General features: G+C 43.3%; 1 protein-coding gene across 2 annotated transcripts; it reads right to left on the bottom strand.

Annotated features, from left to right (window-relative positions):
* Positions 1 to 672: 672 nt before the first annotated feature.
* Positions 673 to 14,359, bottom strand: klhdc8a (kelch domain containing 8A). 2 transcript variants are annotated; one of them, XM_015342814.2, is made up of 6 exons: positions 14,196 to 14,359; positions 6,980 to 7,475; positions 5,971 to 6,135; positions 5,249 to 5,467; positions 4,175 to 4,276; positions 673 to 2,877 (listed from the first exon to the last, which is right to left on the bottom strand). In XM_015342814.2, exons 2-6 carry the CDS (start codon positions 7,353 to 7,355, stop codon positions 2,675 to 2,677), a joined length of 1,065 nt encoding a protein of 354 aa, XP_015198300.1. In that variant the 5' UTR covers positions 7,356 to 7,475; positions 14,196 to 14,359; the 3' UTR covers positions 673 to 2,674. The 2 variants fall into 2 exon arrangements, with proteins under 2 accessions (XP_015198300.1, XP_006628606.1); XM_006628543.3 differs by lacking the exon at positions 14,196 to 14,359 and adding an exon at positions 13,615 to 13,756.
* Between the last annotated feature and the right edge of the window lie 2,748 nt (positions 14,360 to 17,107).

Here is a 17,107-nt window from a genome sequence, read left to right as displayed (position 1 = left end):
AGTTTAAAGTCCAGTGTGCATAACAAATAGCACGTTTAGCCCTATAGGGAGGGCAGAGTGTAGAGTTTTAGCAGGTTGTTTAACCTGACAAATTGCCCGTAAAACCAGTGTAGGGGTAGCCACGTTGTTCAGGGTGAAGTCGTATTCTTTTACGCTACAATATTTAACGTTTAATTTGTCCCTATAGTGCTATAGTAAAGGTTTATAAATATGTTCTCAACAGAAAATACATAATTAAATAAAGGATTTTATTTTTTATAATATCATTAGTTGTAAAGTAAGGATTTAAATTTGCTGACAAATTGCTTGAAATAAGAACAAATCGCCCAGGTTGATCATGATTGCTGTTAAATAGCGTCTGAAATATAAACTGGCCTGCAAGACTATTAATAAATCCCTGGAGGTAACAGCCAGAGGCCAAGAAACTGGTATTTATAGCATGGGCTCATGTCAGTTTTGGTAGACAAACAACTGGCGAGCACACACCAGAAATGTGCATATTACAGGCAGTAAAATATGACGATTTGTTTGTTTTAAGCGTTCAAATGTAGTGTGATAGTAAAGACAATTTACAAACAGTATTTGGTGTAGAATTCATAGTTTCATAAGGTGCTTCCAGGAATAAACAAGTACAGTACGTGAGATACCGATTCATTTACACACAGAGACGTGTTCTAACTACTGAAATCGTTTAATTGACATATGAAACTTTGTGGTCGTCGCGTAATGCCCGAGCTACAAAATCACAAATATTAGAAAATCCGTACACACATTTATTGCACTAATGTCTTTGAAAATAAACCACACTTTATCCTTATACTTGCATCACACTTTAAAAACAGTGCTGGAATACTGTATTAGCTACTGCAACTCAAAAGCCCTCTGGAAAAAAATAGCATTACACTGCAACACCTTAAATACTAATACAACTCTAAAGTTGTACATGTGCACCTGAACTAAAACAATTACTTCAATTTATTGTTTCTATTCTAGAAAATGTAATTATTGCAAACTGATAAAGTTAGAACAGTGTACCCTATTGAGTTCTATGATTTAAGATGTTGTTCCTGCAGGTATTCGACTATTATTATGCTTTAGCTCATAATTTACTGTATTGTTGCTACATTCTAAACAATACCACTCTACGCTACATATATGTGCAGTATGTTTTCAGAAATTGTTCTGAAAGTCTGCTTTAGATAAAGGCTTGAAATCGTAATGTGGCTATTTCCATTAGCTCCCTTCTGAAGACTCATACGTAGAGGGTCATTGCAGTTACCTCTAAACACAGAATAAACTACACTGTGCTTAAGCATGCAATCGGCTTATGTTTGTAAGCAATCTATTGAAGTTTGATGACTAGTTTCTGAAAACCATAAATACCTACTGCTCTTATTGGAAAGGCGGGGCCAACCCTCAAATATGCCAGCGTATCAGGGAGAGGGAAAAGCAGGATGAACCAATCAAAAACGGCAGCGTCAACACTCTAGCTGCGCCATTGGATGGAAGGTTCAATGCGGCGCAGGTGTGGACTCGTCTCTCACTTTCCCATGTTGAAAAATCAAATGCAACCAATGTACCTTTCTTATTCATGGAGCAAAATGCTCAATAACACCCTTATACAAATGATGTCGAAAATGTGCTACAGTTAATCATTCAAATTGTAATACTAAAGTTATTGATGTCTCCCTGAAACAATCAATGTATAGTTCTAACAACCCATGTTGTTTGGTTGGTTCTAGGTTAGTACCCATTTGTATGTGAATATATGTGTGAAAGCTAGTAGCGCTTTGGAGCTTTTGTTTCTCCTCTCCTAGTGAATGTATAAACCTATAATTTTTTTTATCACTAACCGGTGTGGAATCTAACAAGTAAGAGTTGGTTAATGGGTCATAGAATAAGAAGTTGTATCATGAATAAAGTGAGCAGCTACTGGAACCAACCATAGTGATATAACAGTTCAGTTTTCATTGGAAAGGCAAAGTTAATTTTTGGATGGGACTCTTATTTATTGGGGATCCCTGGGGTACCCCATATAGTATGTGATGTGAAAAGCTACATGTCACAGGCTCTTTGGTCCATCTTACTTGCCTGGTTCATTCATCGTAGTGAGATGAGATATGATTAAAAAAGGCAACAAAAATTATATCACTTGCCTAATGACTCTAATCTGATCTCCGTGCTATTGGTTAATATCACATTTTCTGCATGTAAAAGCAAAGCTGTGTGTGAAGAACAAATCAAGTTCAGTTTACGAAACGCAATGCAGGTCTACTTTGCTTTAGTCCAATCTGTAACTGAAAGGTAGCTGAAATCAGAGCTGCCAAACAATCCTTAGCCTCCTATTGTGATTTGAACAACTCTCCAATACCGTTTGGAGGTTTGGAGCAGGGCTGTCCAATCCTGGCTGGAGAAGACTTTTATATCTGCAGGTTTTCTTGGTCTCTTTAAAGCGGCAGCACCTGAAGAGCTGAGAGACGTTGGCAAACTGGCCCCATTAAGTCAGTAAGCTGGTTCAGAGCTAGGCTGAAATGAAAACCTACAGTAACAGAGGCTCCCAGCGGGCAGAAATGCACAGTCCTCTCCTAGAGACAGACCTTCACTGCTCAGAGTGCACAGAGGCAGCGTCCTTGTTCAATCCCCAGCTCTCACTGCTGGGTCCTGACGAAAGAGGCTACAGCGACTCCCCCAGCTTCACATACAGGACCTCATGGGCAGGGCTTGGGCTCTGGTTGACTCCTCCCACCACTAGGAGGCGGTCCTGGATGACAATACAGGAGGCGGAGCAGCGGGGTGAGGTCATAGGGGGCAGATACTCCCACTTCCTCTTTCCTGGGTGATAGGCCTCCACAGAATCCAACATGGAGGGCTGGTTACCTGCAGAGACAGCCCCACATACCAGCAGTGAGCAACCCAGTACAATCAGAGCCACAGCAGCTCCTTCACTGCATCTCAAACTGCACAGTCTGACTTTGTACTCAAGCAGCTGTCCTTAAGTTAAAGCAGCAACACCACAAAACCCAAGGAAGACTAAGTTAGCTTTAGCTCAATTAACTGGTGGCTTAACTAGAGAAATGTCTCCCTCCAGCACAGGTCTTATGCTGCTGATGATACAAGGAGACCTATAAAACCTGTTGCAGTGTTGCCCTCGATGACTGAAAAATCAATCTAGTGATTCCTTTTAAGTACAATATAAATACATTCGTGGTATCAGATATGTAAAATACTGTGCTGATTGAAAGCAGATGTTCAGTATCATATTTAGTTGTAACATTAAGATTGATCACAGTAAGAGTGCCATGTGTTCAACACTGAAAGCTGCCATCTGTGGCTGGAACACAGTTTGGGTTTCTACAGCTCTGTAAATTAATGCAAATAAAGAATTTGCACTTCCTCTCCGACTTGGTGTTTAGTGATTAAATACATCTGGGTTGTTGTAAATTAGCTGCTTATGAATAGAGACCTATTTAAAAACACTCAGGATTGCAGCCCCCAGGCATACTGTATACACTTTCACTGGTGACCCTTGTGACAGGGACCCGCCTGCGAGAGGTTCTGACTCATCCCACAGTTCTTCTGCATCACTTCCAATCACTCAGGGTATAAAAGAACATGTGGGAGGGCACTTCCACGAAAAACAGCATGGCAGCTTCAGAAATAATCAAACAGTTTCCATTGCCCCACTGGACACTACCTGCCCGTTTCAGGGTCTGTACAATGCAATGTCTCCAATACGCCATCTAACATATTACAGACTGAAAATAAGACATGATAGCAAAGTGATATATACTGTATGGCAGTAAAACATCAGTATATGACCAAAATTAGTTTACACTGCAATAAAGAACAGGTTCATTCTTCCCTACAGGAAATTAGACCTACTTGTTTCTCCTAAGTGGTTGTTGCCGTGGTAACCCACGTTCAGCACACTTCCAAAAACACATATGCGTCTATGACAAAACCCCAGCACGTCCCAATAGAGCATGTCGCAAGGCAGAGAAAACTGTGCCCAGGTTATAAAGAGGAGTGTCCTGGTCGGACACTCTTGCAGGATGCACAAGGCCAGATGATCAGACATTTCTGCTTGTGTGTGCCCCACATTGTGCCTGGTGCCTGAGTCAAGGCTGGGATTACAGGGGGGCTGCCCCTACTTGCTCTCTTGCCCCTCTCTCACCCAGTCCTCCAGCCACAATCACTCTCCCCTGCAGGAATGCAGACACAAAATCTGCTCGCTTCGTCTTCAAGGACACAGTTTCCTCAGACTTCTGCCAAACACCTGCAAAGGACAGAGACCAGAGACTTAGTGCTGCTGCGAGAGATACGGTAACACAATTTATTTGTTGCATTCTGACTCTGACCTTGTTTCCAGTTTATTTTTGAAACCCAGAATTACATGATAGATGGCAGACACAGCAATTTGCTTTTTTGCTAGTTCAACAGGGATCATAGCAGTTCTTTTCTTGAGGAGCATGAAGACCCTGCATCACATCACAGTCAAGTTTTGCTCATTTAATTAATTTCTCACAAAGCCCAATATTCACTTAGCTTAGCTAAGACCAGGAGCCCAAGAGTTTCATTAAGGCAAGAAGCTAGTTCTTGCAAAGCCACTGAGATGGAATACTATAATTAAGGAAAAACAAAATAAGTTTTTTTTGTTTCAGATTCTGCTTTCAGAGGACTAGAGGCCAGAAAAATCCCATTCATCTGAATAACCAATTAAAAGTGTGGTGTTCAATACAACAAAGCAATTTGCTTAAAAACGACCAGCCCATCACACTAGCCTAGAAAATATTTCTCCTTAAAATTGGAAGTATGCACTGCCATTTTTTTCCAAAAAAGTCGTTACAGTGTAAATGCAGTACATCTAGTTATCGTAGCCAGTAAAAAGGTTTGTCCTATGTGAGCTACTAAGATTTTGTACAGACACGTCTAGTTCAAAGTTATTGTATGTTTGCAATTACAAATACTAGCCCCAGAGAGAATTCCATGGAAAAAGGAAGACAGTATATTTAGTATCTCTTTCTAGTTACTATAATTACCAAATTTTTACAATTTGAATTTAACAGTAGTAATTGTTACTTAAACACAAAACTGTCTGACACTACTGAAGAAACTGCTTTGCACACAGTCAAGTGAGAAAGCAACAGCAGTCCCATCTCCTGTATTGTTTGGAATCCCTGCTTCCCTGCAGGAAATGAAGCACTTTTGGAATCCTTTCCCTGGCCTTGTACCTCATGAGGACGGTCACCTTGCTGACTGTCGAAGATGTTGACGTTCTTGGTGAATTTGGGCCGCTGGTGGACGCCCCCCTGCCGCAGCCCCCCCAGGCTATACAGCTGCCCCTCTCTGTCCCACACCAGGCCTGAGTATGCTCGCTTGCAGGGCATGCTGGGAAGGACAGCCCAAGAGCGGCTCTCGGTGTCATACACCTCAAAGGCCTTGACAGACCGCTTACACTGCCTGCCACCTGCAGGAGGAGAGACGGCGCTGTGAGACTGAGGATTCTGGGAGAGACAAGGTTGCGTCAGTCTGAAAAAAGGTCAGTGTAAACACCGCACATCCCGTAAGTCAGGGGACGTCTTCCAGTGTTGTGAATGATTTCCCTTTTGCCTGCCTTCCAAACAGGTTTGACTATGAATTTAAGGCTTGATGAAAGTGGGAAAAGGAAGTGATGAAGAAGTCAGATGAATGCAAGATGCAGTGCCGGTCTGTGCTGACTGAACCACCACCCCCATGACTCTCCTGCGCTTGATGTACTGTGTTTTGTATTTTTACACATACTATTATTGGCCAGCAGCCATATCACCCTGCAGTTCACAACTGGTGGTGGTGGAGGGGAGTCCCCTTTACCTGTAAAGTGCTTTGAGTGGAGTGTCCAGAAAGAGCTACATAAGTGTAAGGAATTAATTATTATTATTGTTATTATTATTATGCACATTGGAGACACCCAGTGCTGGATGACTCAATCACCTGCCACATAGATCTTGGTACCCAGGAGGTGGACGGCTGCATCATATCGCGGGGTAGGCATGGGGGACAGCGATACCCACATGTCCTTGCGCAGGTCGTACTGCTGGAGGACACTCCGGGGGAACAGATCCCTCCCCATCCCTCCTACTGCAAACACCCTGCCATCTGCGAAAAGAAAAGGCAGAAGAGGGCGGGCGTCAGGGCCCTGTCAGCTTGACAGCTGAGTGGCTGTGCCACACCAGTGCCTTCTCCCTGGTAAAGGAATAAGGACAAGCACGCGCATGTTTAATCACGCTTGGGTAAGGAGATAGCGAAGGGCAATAATTTAATTAGAAACACTCCTGATCACTGTTTTGCACGTGATTTACTCACAGCATGCAGGAGTGTTTCTTATTTCATCCATACCTTTACAACTGCAAAATATATTCACACAGCACTCAGCTGCAGAATAATAAACCTGTCACACTGGTGAAGACAGGGAAGAAGGCTCACATCAAAACAGCACTTTCTTTTCTGTTTACCCACATGAAGGTAAAGAGAAAACAGGTGTGACCTTGGCTGCAGCACCTTGATGACAGGATGGGGATATCCTGTATCTAACAAGGCCCAGGTAAAAGGGAAACCTCACTATTCACCTCCATCGATTATGGAATCAATCACTTAGAGGGATAATTCAGTCAGCGAAAGACCTCCAGGGAGATATTCGCTACATGTTTCTACAAGAAGATCCATACTCATTGCTTTCTTGCAAAGCTGTGTGAACACTGTGAAAAAGAGGACACCAGGGACTTACAGGCCCACCGGTGAATGTGCTCTACAGAACACAGGAGACGCCTCTAATTCCATTGCACGCCATTATTCATTTCCCCAAGTTGAATTGGAGTGACCTCTACTAGTATAGGTTAATGAGAAGATACTGTATAGCAGATAAATCACTTCTTGCAGCCTGACCTCACGTCTAGTCCTTGAGTCAGCTCAGCTCTGTCTTCCGTGTCTCTCTCTCCCTCACCTTTCACAGTCAGAGAGATACCCATGGCTGCTTCTCTCAGGGCGCTCCGTTTCCTCCACCGGCCCTCCTCTGTGTTGTACAGCTCCACAGACTTAAGGGGGCGCTGGTCTATACCCACCCCGCCCAACACCAGCAGCTGCTTCCCGAGGACAGCTACAGCAGCGCCGGCCCGGGGGGTGGGCATCGGGGGCAGACCGACCCACTGGTCCACTTCGGGGGAGTACAGCTCCAAGGCGCTGATGGGCTGGCCCGTCTCATCGCAGCCCCCCACCACGAACAGCTGCCCCCCCACCTCTGCTAAGGAATGATACACTCGGCCAGTGGGCAAAGGGGCCAGGCTGAGCCAGTGGAACTCGTGGGCGGCCGCCACAGCCATGCCAATGGTCTTCTTCCACACCAACACTGGATTCACTTAGGGGGGCATACGCAGGGGCTCGAGAATATGAAGCTGTGCCAGGGAAGAATGAAAAAATATCCTCTTCTCTCCAGCAAAGTCCTGGAATGCAAGAGAGACTAGACTTTGAATCAAATAAAAGGACATCCAGGTGAATTTTCCCTCAACAACAGCTACAGTATGAGAGCCAGGTGCGGAATTTTAGTATTTTTTAACCACAAAAAAGACTTTTTCACAATTTTCGCTAGTCCATTTCTATTTGCCTCAGCATTTAGCAATAATAATACTAAACATCATTAATAATACGTGGCAAGACAAAAGATAAAAAATATTGTATTTTATACGTAGAAACGCAAAATGACGGATTAGTTTATCTGTAAAATCTCAAATGAGCTTCAGCTAGGAAAGTTATTTTTCCTTCAAGAAACTCCCATTTCAAAATAGGCAAAGAATCTTTAGAAAAAATAATAATTGTGGAACGGGTATAGGAAATTTGCCTTTCAGTAAAATGCCAGAAATGCGGCTTTGTGTGAGAGAATTACAAATTGCTTTGTGGTCGGCGATATCAAATAATGATTTCAGTTACTTGTTCATTCCTATTGAAATCTCTGCCTGCCCCACTTTGGAGGCCTGACCGCAAACACAGAAACAGGCTGAAATCCCAAGGCTGGAATGTAATTGATTTTTCATGGCTGTCTGCTGTGTCCTTCCTGGGATGAGTACACAATATGCAATGTGTGAAGCCAGGGGACTGTCGCTACCCATCCATTAGTAACCAAGCAACCAGCCCTTCTCCACTCCCTCCCTGGACCAGTGAACACGCAGTACTGGGGCTGTCAGGCTCCCAGAGACAAGCACTACTCCCGCCCAAAAGCACCATGGGTAAACTAACAGCCCATGACCTCTTGCTGACCTGTCACATCCAGGATTGGAGCGGGACTAATCGGGACCCTCCGGCTCTGAAGGCGTACCACGCATTTGGCTTTTGTAGTCATTAAATGAACAGAAAGGCCACAGGAGGGGGTTTTGCCATTTTGTGTTTAACTAATTGCTCTTTTATAGCTGTGCCCCTTTCAGAAGAAATCTGAACAAATCATTTCAGATTGTCGGTGATATTCTGCGGGATGAGTGTGTTGACCACAGCTGGCATTGACATCCAAGTGGCTTCGTGGCATTTCCTGGCAGCTACAGAACTGGGCATCTGTTGTGAATTACTGCAAAAAAATGTTATTTATTCATTATTCTTTACTCTGCAACCTTTGTCATCGGAAATGTTCTTCATCCAATATTCTTAGTCAAACTGTATTTTGGGAGTGTGTGCGTGCTTGTTCCCATCCAGGGTGAACCCCATCTCACGCCCTTCGCCTCCCAGGACAGGCTTACAGCTCTACTGTGACCCTTCGTTAGATAAAACTGTTAGAAATTGGATGGAGGGGTTGATAGATGGAGGGTTGGTTGCATGAATGAAAAATTCAGATTTTCAAAACCACACATGAAAGGTAGGCTTGATATCCTCTTCATGGGCAATTTGTGGGAGCAGGAAGAAGTCTGCTCACCCTGTAACCATGTAGAACAGCTTGGACATAGTGTGCAGTAACACGCTATCTGCACAGTAGCACTGGGAATCATCCATCGGAAATGGAGCTAAATGAAAACAACCGCCGGCAGCAGAAAATCAATTATGTGAAAAATGAGCCATCATTTAATTAACAGATCACATTCTCATGTTTCCCCACTGCATAGGAATATAATCCCCTTACTTCATTCAGCTACAGAAATAAATCGTCTTGTACTGCTTCAATTAAAATATGCAAAACGCACATTTTTCACGGACGTTGCTTCAGTTGCTTTTGTACCAACAGCCCAGAAATACCTGGATAACTAAGACCAGGCCAACTCCAACAGTACTAATCCAATCGGCCAAATAAAGATCAGTCACCCTCCATCAGCACTCATCCAGTTGGCCAACCAAAACCCACCCAACTCCACAAGCAGAAATCCAATTGGCCAACTAAGACCCACTCACCTCCACCAGCACACATCTAATTGGCCAACTAAGACCCAACCAGCTCCACCAGCGCACACCCAATGATGTGTTTCAGTTTGTGTCCTGGTCTCAGTGAACGATGCAGCCTAGGCCAAAACTGGCACAGTCTCAGCATCAGGACCTTCTCCCTGAAGGAAGGCCCTTACTGGTTGAATAACTGGGGAGCCATTGCAAATCAACTATCAGCAACATGCATTCCCTTACAACACTTCACTTCAGGCCAGAGGGTGGAAAAACTCATTTTCCAGCAATCTAAAAGACTGCAATACAGGAAAACATCCATGACATGAGTTTTACTGGTCTTGAAAGATACAGTCACTGGCAGAAAGAAATTCTGATTACCAGTTTTACTACAGACCAGTTACAGTTTCTGTAAATTTAATGTTCAGATCCAAGAGATTATATCATGTAAATCAATTATACCACATAAATCTCGTGTAAGTGAATTTGTCAAAGACCAGGGCACAGGAATGTCTTCTTTTGTTACAGAGTTCTGAACTTCTCTTCTCTCACTTCTTTCCCTGGGCTGTGATGACATGGGCATTGTTCTGGCGTGCTTGGGAAGCGAATTCATTAATTCCCTGCTCCAAATTTAATCATAGCAAGGTGAACTCCAGTCACCTCTGAAGCAGGGGGATCAAAGAGAAACCAGCGCTCCTTAAAAAAAATCCCAGAGAATTTATTGCTCGAAAATTGCCTGATGTGCAGGGGTGGGTTGCCATAGAAACAATGACAGTTTTAAATGCTAGGGGCTGAATCCCGTGCTCAGACGCGCTCAGCTTTAATAATAGATTTAAAAGCATCACTTTGCACACATAACAATGACCTAGTGTGGCGGTCTCTCGTTATGGGAGTCAGATAGCTTTTGCTGGCATGTTTGGGGAGCACATCAATCCTGATTTAGAGAAGAACTGTTTTTAACAGCCTGCATCACAGTGTGAGAACAACAAAGGGGATATGTACGCCCACCAGATTTAGTTTACTGGATCCTAATTTACAGTTTAAAACAAGGCACTCTAATCATGTCACTGATCTTGAAAACATGTCTTTCTCCCTCACATATTAGAAAACGTTTGGCCTGGTTCCCATAAACCTGGGCCTTTATCTCCCTTTTGTCAAGTAAATTGCATTCAAATTCATTTTTTAATTACTTTTTGGCACAGATCAAAAGGATTCAACCATGTGATAAAAAGGGGAATATTTGTAAATCAAATCAGTGCTCAGGGCGGCACTGTGGTGCAGTGATTAGTGTTACTGCCTCCCAGTGCTAGGGCCCGGGGTTCAATTCTGGATCTGGGGTGCTATATGTGTGGAGTTTGGATGTATGTTGTTCAAGTGGGTTCCCTCAAGTGGGTGCTCCAATTTCCACCCTCAGTCCAAGAACATAGTGGCCAGTGACCTGGCTTCTGGGAGACTTGGCCCTGGTGTGAGTATGTTCATGTCTGTGTTTGTCTGTACCCTACAGTGGACAACCATCCTGTCCAAGGTGTACCCTGCCTTGTGCCCCTTGCTTGTTAAAAAATGGATGGATGGAAACTACTGTTTAATATGACAAAAAATGCTTAAATCAATGTTTCACTACTAAAGCCTTGTGATCAATGATAACAGTTTTTTTAAAGACTTTTTATGCAAAGGCTTTTCCAAAAGACTAAGGGGGAAAACTATGGCATTAACAACTGATCCTGCAATGTCAGTGATGGAAGGATCTTGGTCTGGTATCTTAACCAAATGATCAAGCAGAAGGAGCTTAGCCAGGGCTTGAACTAGCAATAGCCTGGTAACAAACTCCTTACCTTAAACACCGGATAACCTCAGCCCAAGGGATCCACTCCATGCTGCTACAGGACTTTGATCCTGAACTATTATCACTGAACTGATCCCTTTTTAAAATCTGTGCATTTGCCGAATATTTTATATATGCTCGCCCAACCGAGTTACCAGATGCTTTAATGTTCACTGGCAAAAACTCCTGTGCAGTCTCGGGAGTGGGGTACACCCACCTGCAGCGCCACTCCTCACTGGACACGCGCTGAGCTGCGGAGTGCCTGTCTGGAGGAGCAGAGTCTCTCTCTGTGACATCACTGCAGGTCTGCAGGCATCACAGTCCTGGCCTACTTACGCCAACGCTACTCTGGGGATGCCCAGCCAGCACTGCCCATTCCTGGAACTGATCCTTAGTTGCTTAATTGACCAAGGTGCAACATCCATGACATGAGTTTTACTGGTCTTGAAAGATACAGTCACTGGCAGAAAGAAATTCTGATCACCAGTTTTTCTACAGACCAGTTACAATTTCTGTAAGTTGCTGAGGATCACTCCAGTAACCAAGAATTAACTGGAACAAGGACTTTCTGGAAACCATTTGTAAAAAGGTTAACTGCAGTAAGAAACCGAAAACATTCCAGGGAACCAATCGAGTTTAGCTCATCCTTGTGTCTGTATTTCCTTCTCTACGCCTGTCTTTCTCCACCTCATTTATAACACATAACACCTCACTGCCCCAGTGCTGCTCGGCGCACAACTCTGGTTCTGCACTTTGACTCATTATGCTAATCACCCCGTCTCTGGCAAATCCAGACGAGCCTCATTTCCATGGCAACCCCTCACATGCGGCAACAGACGGCGCAAGTCTGCATCTGATAATATTAGGCCTCAGATGTACGTCTTAGTGAAGAAAAAAAAATGAAAAGTAAAAGGACAGCAGCTGTCTGCACCTCCACTCCAGAAGGATACATGCTGGGCTGTGGTTTGCAAAGGGAGAAACTGAGAGACACGGCTAGCATGAGGAAAAAGAGAAAAAATAAAATTAGCCCTGCTGCATTAACCTACGGCTCTTTAGCGGAGTTACAAAACCTCCATTTGTGAGTCATCTTTGGGTTTCGTACTCCAATGCCAGCTAAGGACAGTGTTGCAAATGCATTTGTACAGTGTGCCCACTATGCTTCTGCCCCGGAGATGCAATGACACCTGCCAGGAATCAGTTTATAGAGGGCCTAAGAAATGTCACAAAGCATGAAACAATTTCTAACAATTGTTACAAAGAACATTCTAAAGAAGATGTCCCATTTAGAATTTTACTAGGATACACAATAGCAAGGAAAATCAAAATCATGATTTAAAACACAGTAATGAAAAGAGAGGAAAGGAAAGAAACTGTAGATACGGTGAAAATAGCAAAATAAAGTATTTCCACAGCTCAAGCATGATAGGACCACAGGTATTGTATAAAAAACACACACATTTACTAGGATAAACTTTCATAAGGAGATATACACATGCAGATATCACTTTTAAAATATATTATAAAAAATAATGTATTGGTGCTGGTACAATATATAGGAAGATCACTTTTAATGAGTGACCAAAATTAATCAACGTATGTTTGCCTGACAGGACAGCCCTAGAATTAAATGCTGCCCAAATCCTTTGGAGCTCGATAGCTCCTTTCGCAAAGGAAATGTAAACCCATACTTAGGCCCACTTGTTAGTCCATAGGTAACTGTACTAGATACATATACTGTATCTCCACAGCACAGTATAGGGATGACGTGTAATTCGACAGAAAGCGCTAGAAAGGCTACGTTTTCTTGTATTCGAAGGAATGTAGATAATCAGAGTTTAGTTTCTATTCGAAACAGAATTGCTGAGCAATCACAGTATAATGAATCGTGGTTCCTTCTAAATTAAAAGTAACCTACTGTAAGTTAAACAGACGTCCGCATTAAAGAATTAAAAACAGTATAATACTGCGTCTTTCTAAAAAGTTGAAGTGGAGAGTATGGATCATCCCAGCATTCACACATCGAAAATTAACATCACTTTGCAAAGGATCTGGAACAATCACGCCCTCTCTTTTGTTACATTAACTACAACTGATTTTCATTCCGGGTGGAGTTGCCGAGTTGACCTCTTTAAAAGCCGGAGAAGCCTTAAGCCTGAATGACATTCGTAATGTACTACATTCTGTGCCATACCAACACCCCCCCACCAGAGATAAATTAATTAGCTCCATTAAAACTGACAGCACAGCGGTTCGACTTACTTTTATAGTTAAAATCCGCGACCATATAAACCCAGTAAAATGATTAATTTCAGTTATTTTAAAAAGAATGAGATCGCACGATGTATCCATTATTTTTTCAATCAAAGTTATTGAAGCCGGAGCTTTGCGGTAACAAATTACACAGGACTCACTTTTCCGTTTGCCGAAGACAGGTGTCTACTCCTCTCTGCAAGAAGCCTTTCAAGAGCTGCGCTCCACTCAGCGGGGACAGTCCGGGGAGCATTACAGTGCATAAAAGCCCCTCCCCTTAAAATATGGCCACTCCTCGCCCCTCCAGCAGGAGCCGAAACCCTGGTTTAGACAGTGCTCTCCGATGACTGATGCTTCAGCGTTATTAAAAGTCGCCAGGTCCGCTGCCTACAGGCGCCACAGAGCAGGTGACTACGAAACTGTTTTTATTTTTCGTCTTTATGTGGGTCACACACTGGATATGCTCGCGGTTCAGTTGAATAGGAGGCTACTGACATTACAATATTAAGCTCGGAAACATCCGCGGGCTTCGCTTACCTAACAGCTCCAACGAGGTCTGGCATTTCATGGCTAGAAGTCTAAAATAAATCCCAAGTGAACAGAAGCAATTTGTTTCAAACCCAGTTAAAAACCAGGATAAAAAAGCACTGCTGCCAATACATACTGTACAATGCACGATAAAAACAGCTTTGCTTTTGCAACTTTTCACATCCTGCTTTAGTCCTAATGCAATTTTGCTTACCTGTTTCGTCTGGTATGTATTTTTAATGAGAACGCATTCCTATAAAAGGACGGCTTCGCTGCTCGTGGTTATCCTTAGTTGCCGTTTATATATTTTTCATGTAAAGCTTCTCGAGAATGTATTATTAAAATACAACACAACATTCTTTTCGAGCAGAAACAGTGGTGCCATTACAATTACTGCATACAATATTTACAGGCGTTCTGCGTTTTAGGATAACACCAAAATGGGTGGGAACAAAACACATTTACTTCCGTTATTACATTCACAGTTCGGGGCTATGAGCCTGCCTGAGTGTCATTTTTGAAATACGGCCGTACTTTCTAAATACAGTTTAGCACAGTTCTTGTACAGACGCGGAGTTTCCCAGTTTGTCGGTGAGGTTACTTGATAACCTTTCCTACTGTAACACGAATCGGAGGATCCGCCGCTCAGCCTCCCTTGGAAAGGAAGACACGGGAAATAAACCCGGGTACATAGAGAAGCTACTGCACAAATATCACAATCCCTTAGAAATAATCTGATGTATACATTATGCATCCTTACTGGATTAAAATATGCTTAAGTGTTATTTTTAAAAATCTTACTTCTTTTAGGGATGTAAGTGGTATCACTTTGAGGGGACTGACTAAACCTGCCCAGCATGATCTGAAGGTGCGGTGCGTAAAGATGTCCGATGCCATCCGGTTGCTCATGTGGCGTGGACTGGGCAGTAGGACACAAGGCGGTACTGTATCCATACTAACCGGAGGAGAGCCGTCTCGAAGGCTGGCTGCAATTCAGTGCTGTTCTCGTTGAAGGCAGAGCAACATGTAAATTCCAGGAAAAAATGTACAAGCAATTCACCGGGACAAATCCTCGTTGCCTCATTATCGTTTTATAAAAGAGGTGCATCATAAGATCATAGTCTGTGCAATACGTATACTTTCCAGAGCTTCCAAAATTCAATTTTAAAAGGAAAGATGAGGTTGGGAGGCTGGAGAACAAATGGCAACGGGCTTCTCTCTCCAGTGTAATGCAGACCTGCTTCCCTTCGAGAGAACATACCACGACACCAACAAAAAAAGAGACCTCAAAACGCAGTAACAGGGGTGGCTGAGAGAAATCACACACAATCAGAATCACAAGGCAACAGTAGAGGAGACCAGCATTAAGAATCACTTTCACAGTTTTCACAACCTTACCCAGAAGTCTGGGCACATGATTCCAGAATTTCAGATTTTCATCGTAGCCCGGGGCTGAACACTCCAGCAACGACCCCTCGTGCTTTCAGAATTCTGACTGCTGAGGGGACACTGCCGGTATTCAGAAATACCTGCATAGCATCTTCATAAACGGCGATGCTCCTGAACGATCTCGCTACAGCAGTGCTGTCCTCTGAGCCGCCCCATCTCTGCAGGAAGTCTCATCAGATGTTCCGATATCCTCCTGGAAAAAGGCTGGTCTCATGGTCTTTCACTTTCTTCAGACCTTTTAACAGACTCTGGTGTGCAATACAGGGAGAGGGAGAATAAGGTCCACTTTCAGTTTTGGGAACTCCCAAGTAAACAGTGAATTTAATAAGGAAGGGTATCCTGCTTGAGTTCCATGATTGCAGGTTCAAGGCTGGATCAGGTCACCAGACAACAGAGACAGGGATCCCCCAAGGCTGAGAGCTGGGGTTCACTTAACAACACGGCACCTCTTGTGCCCTCCTAGTAACTTGTAGGTCCACTCCTCTCCTCCAGTTGATGCTGGAGCTCCCGGTTGGGGCTTGTGTATCCTGTGACAACACCGGCACCGTCAGTCTTCCGCATGCAGTCGCTGAGTCCATTGCTGCCAGCAAAGACTTAAACACCACACATTTGGTTATTACAAACAGTAGAGAGGGTATAACAAAAAGTTTAATATCATAGGAAGTCATGTTGTAATTCTTCAGTGCATTTCTTGAGCCATACCTGGTATACTGTGTTCAGTTTTGGTCTCTAAATTACATTATGTTGCTGCTCCTCAGGCAGTACACAGGACTGCAAACATTTATTCTAGTTCTGAAGGCAACATCAAACTCTGAGAGACTAACAACTAATCCTTTTTAGACTGGAACAGCGAGGCTCAGAGACTTGATTCAGATATTCAAAATCCCGAAGTGCATGGGTTAAGTCAGCATGGATCACGACCGCTTCAAACTCAGCAGTGAAACAAGGAGCCAGGCACACCAGTGGGGTATAAATTAACGAACACTTAAGACGAAAAACGAGACCCTTATTTACACAGAGGACTGGGAGAGTCTGAAACCAGCTCCAAAATTATGTGACTGAAGTGGAGTACATGGGATCCTTTAAAAACATAAGGGCAGAATTCAATCAAACTAACAGGTAACCAATCTACATGGGCCCACCAGCCACCTCATATTTGCAACCATTCTTACATAATGGGACAACAAAAGTGTAATAGGGTAGGAGAGAAGTCTGGAGTCACAGAATATTACAATCTCCCACACCTATTGAAAAAGCACATTCTTCTCAGCCAACTCAAAACTCCCACCCAGAAGAAACCTGATTAAACTGTCAAAGCAAATTTTCTTTTGGCACAAAGATGTTTGAAGCCTTTTTTGTTTCGTATCAAAGCAGCCCTGAACAGTTGTTTTTCTTCTTCTCCATTCGTCATTGCTTTGAAGTACACAAATGAAAAAAAAAATATTAAACTCCCACAACCTTTACAGTCATTAGTAGCTAGTCAGCTCACTTCAGGGTAAATCCGACTGGTGCACCGCAGCAAATCTGCAACTCCAATGTCACAATCTTGTCAAAATGTGGAAGTGAATGTGCTAAAATTAGCGGAAAAAAATAACAAAACCTAAGGCTTACGTGCCATCAGGTTTATCATTCCCATGGGTCAAACAAGTCTTCCTGCTCATAAAAAACAAAACTGAT

This window comes from Lepisosteus oculatus, chromosome 5 (genome assembly GCF_040954835.1).
Source record: "Lepisosteus oculatus isolate fLepOcu1 chromosome 5, fLepOcu1.hap2, whole genome shotgun sequence".
NCBI classification, from domain to species: Eukaryota; Metazoa; Chordata; class Actinopteri; order Semionotiformes; family Lepisosteidae; genus Lepisosteus; species Lepisosteus oculatus.
This window is presented reverse-complemented; position numbering and strand designations above follow the sequence as displayed.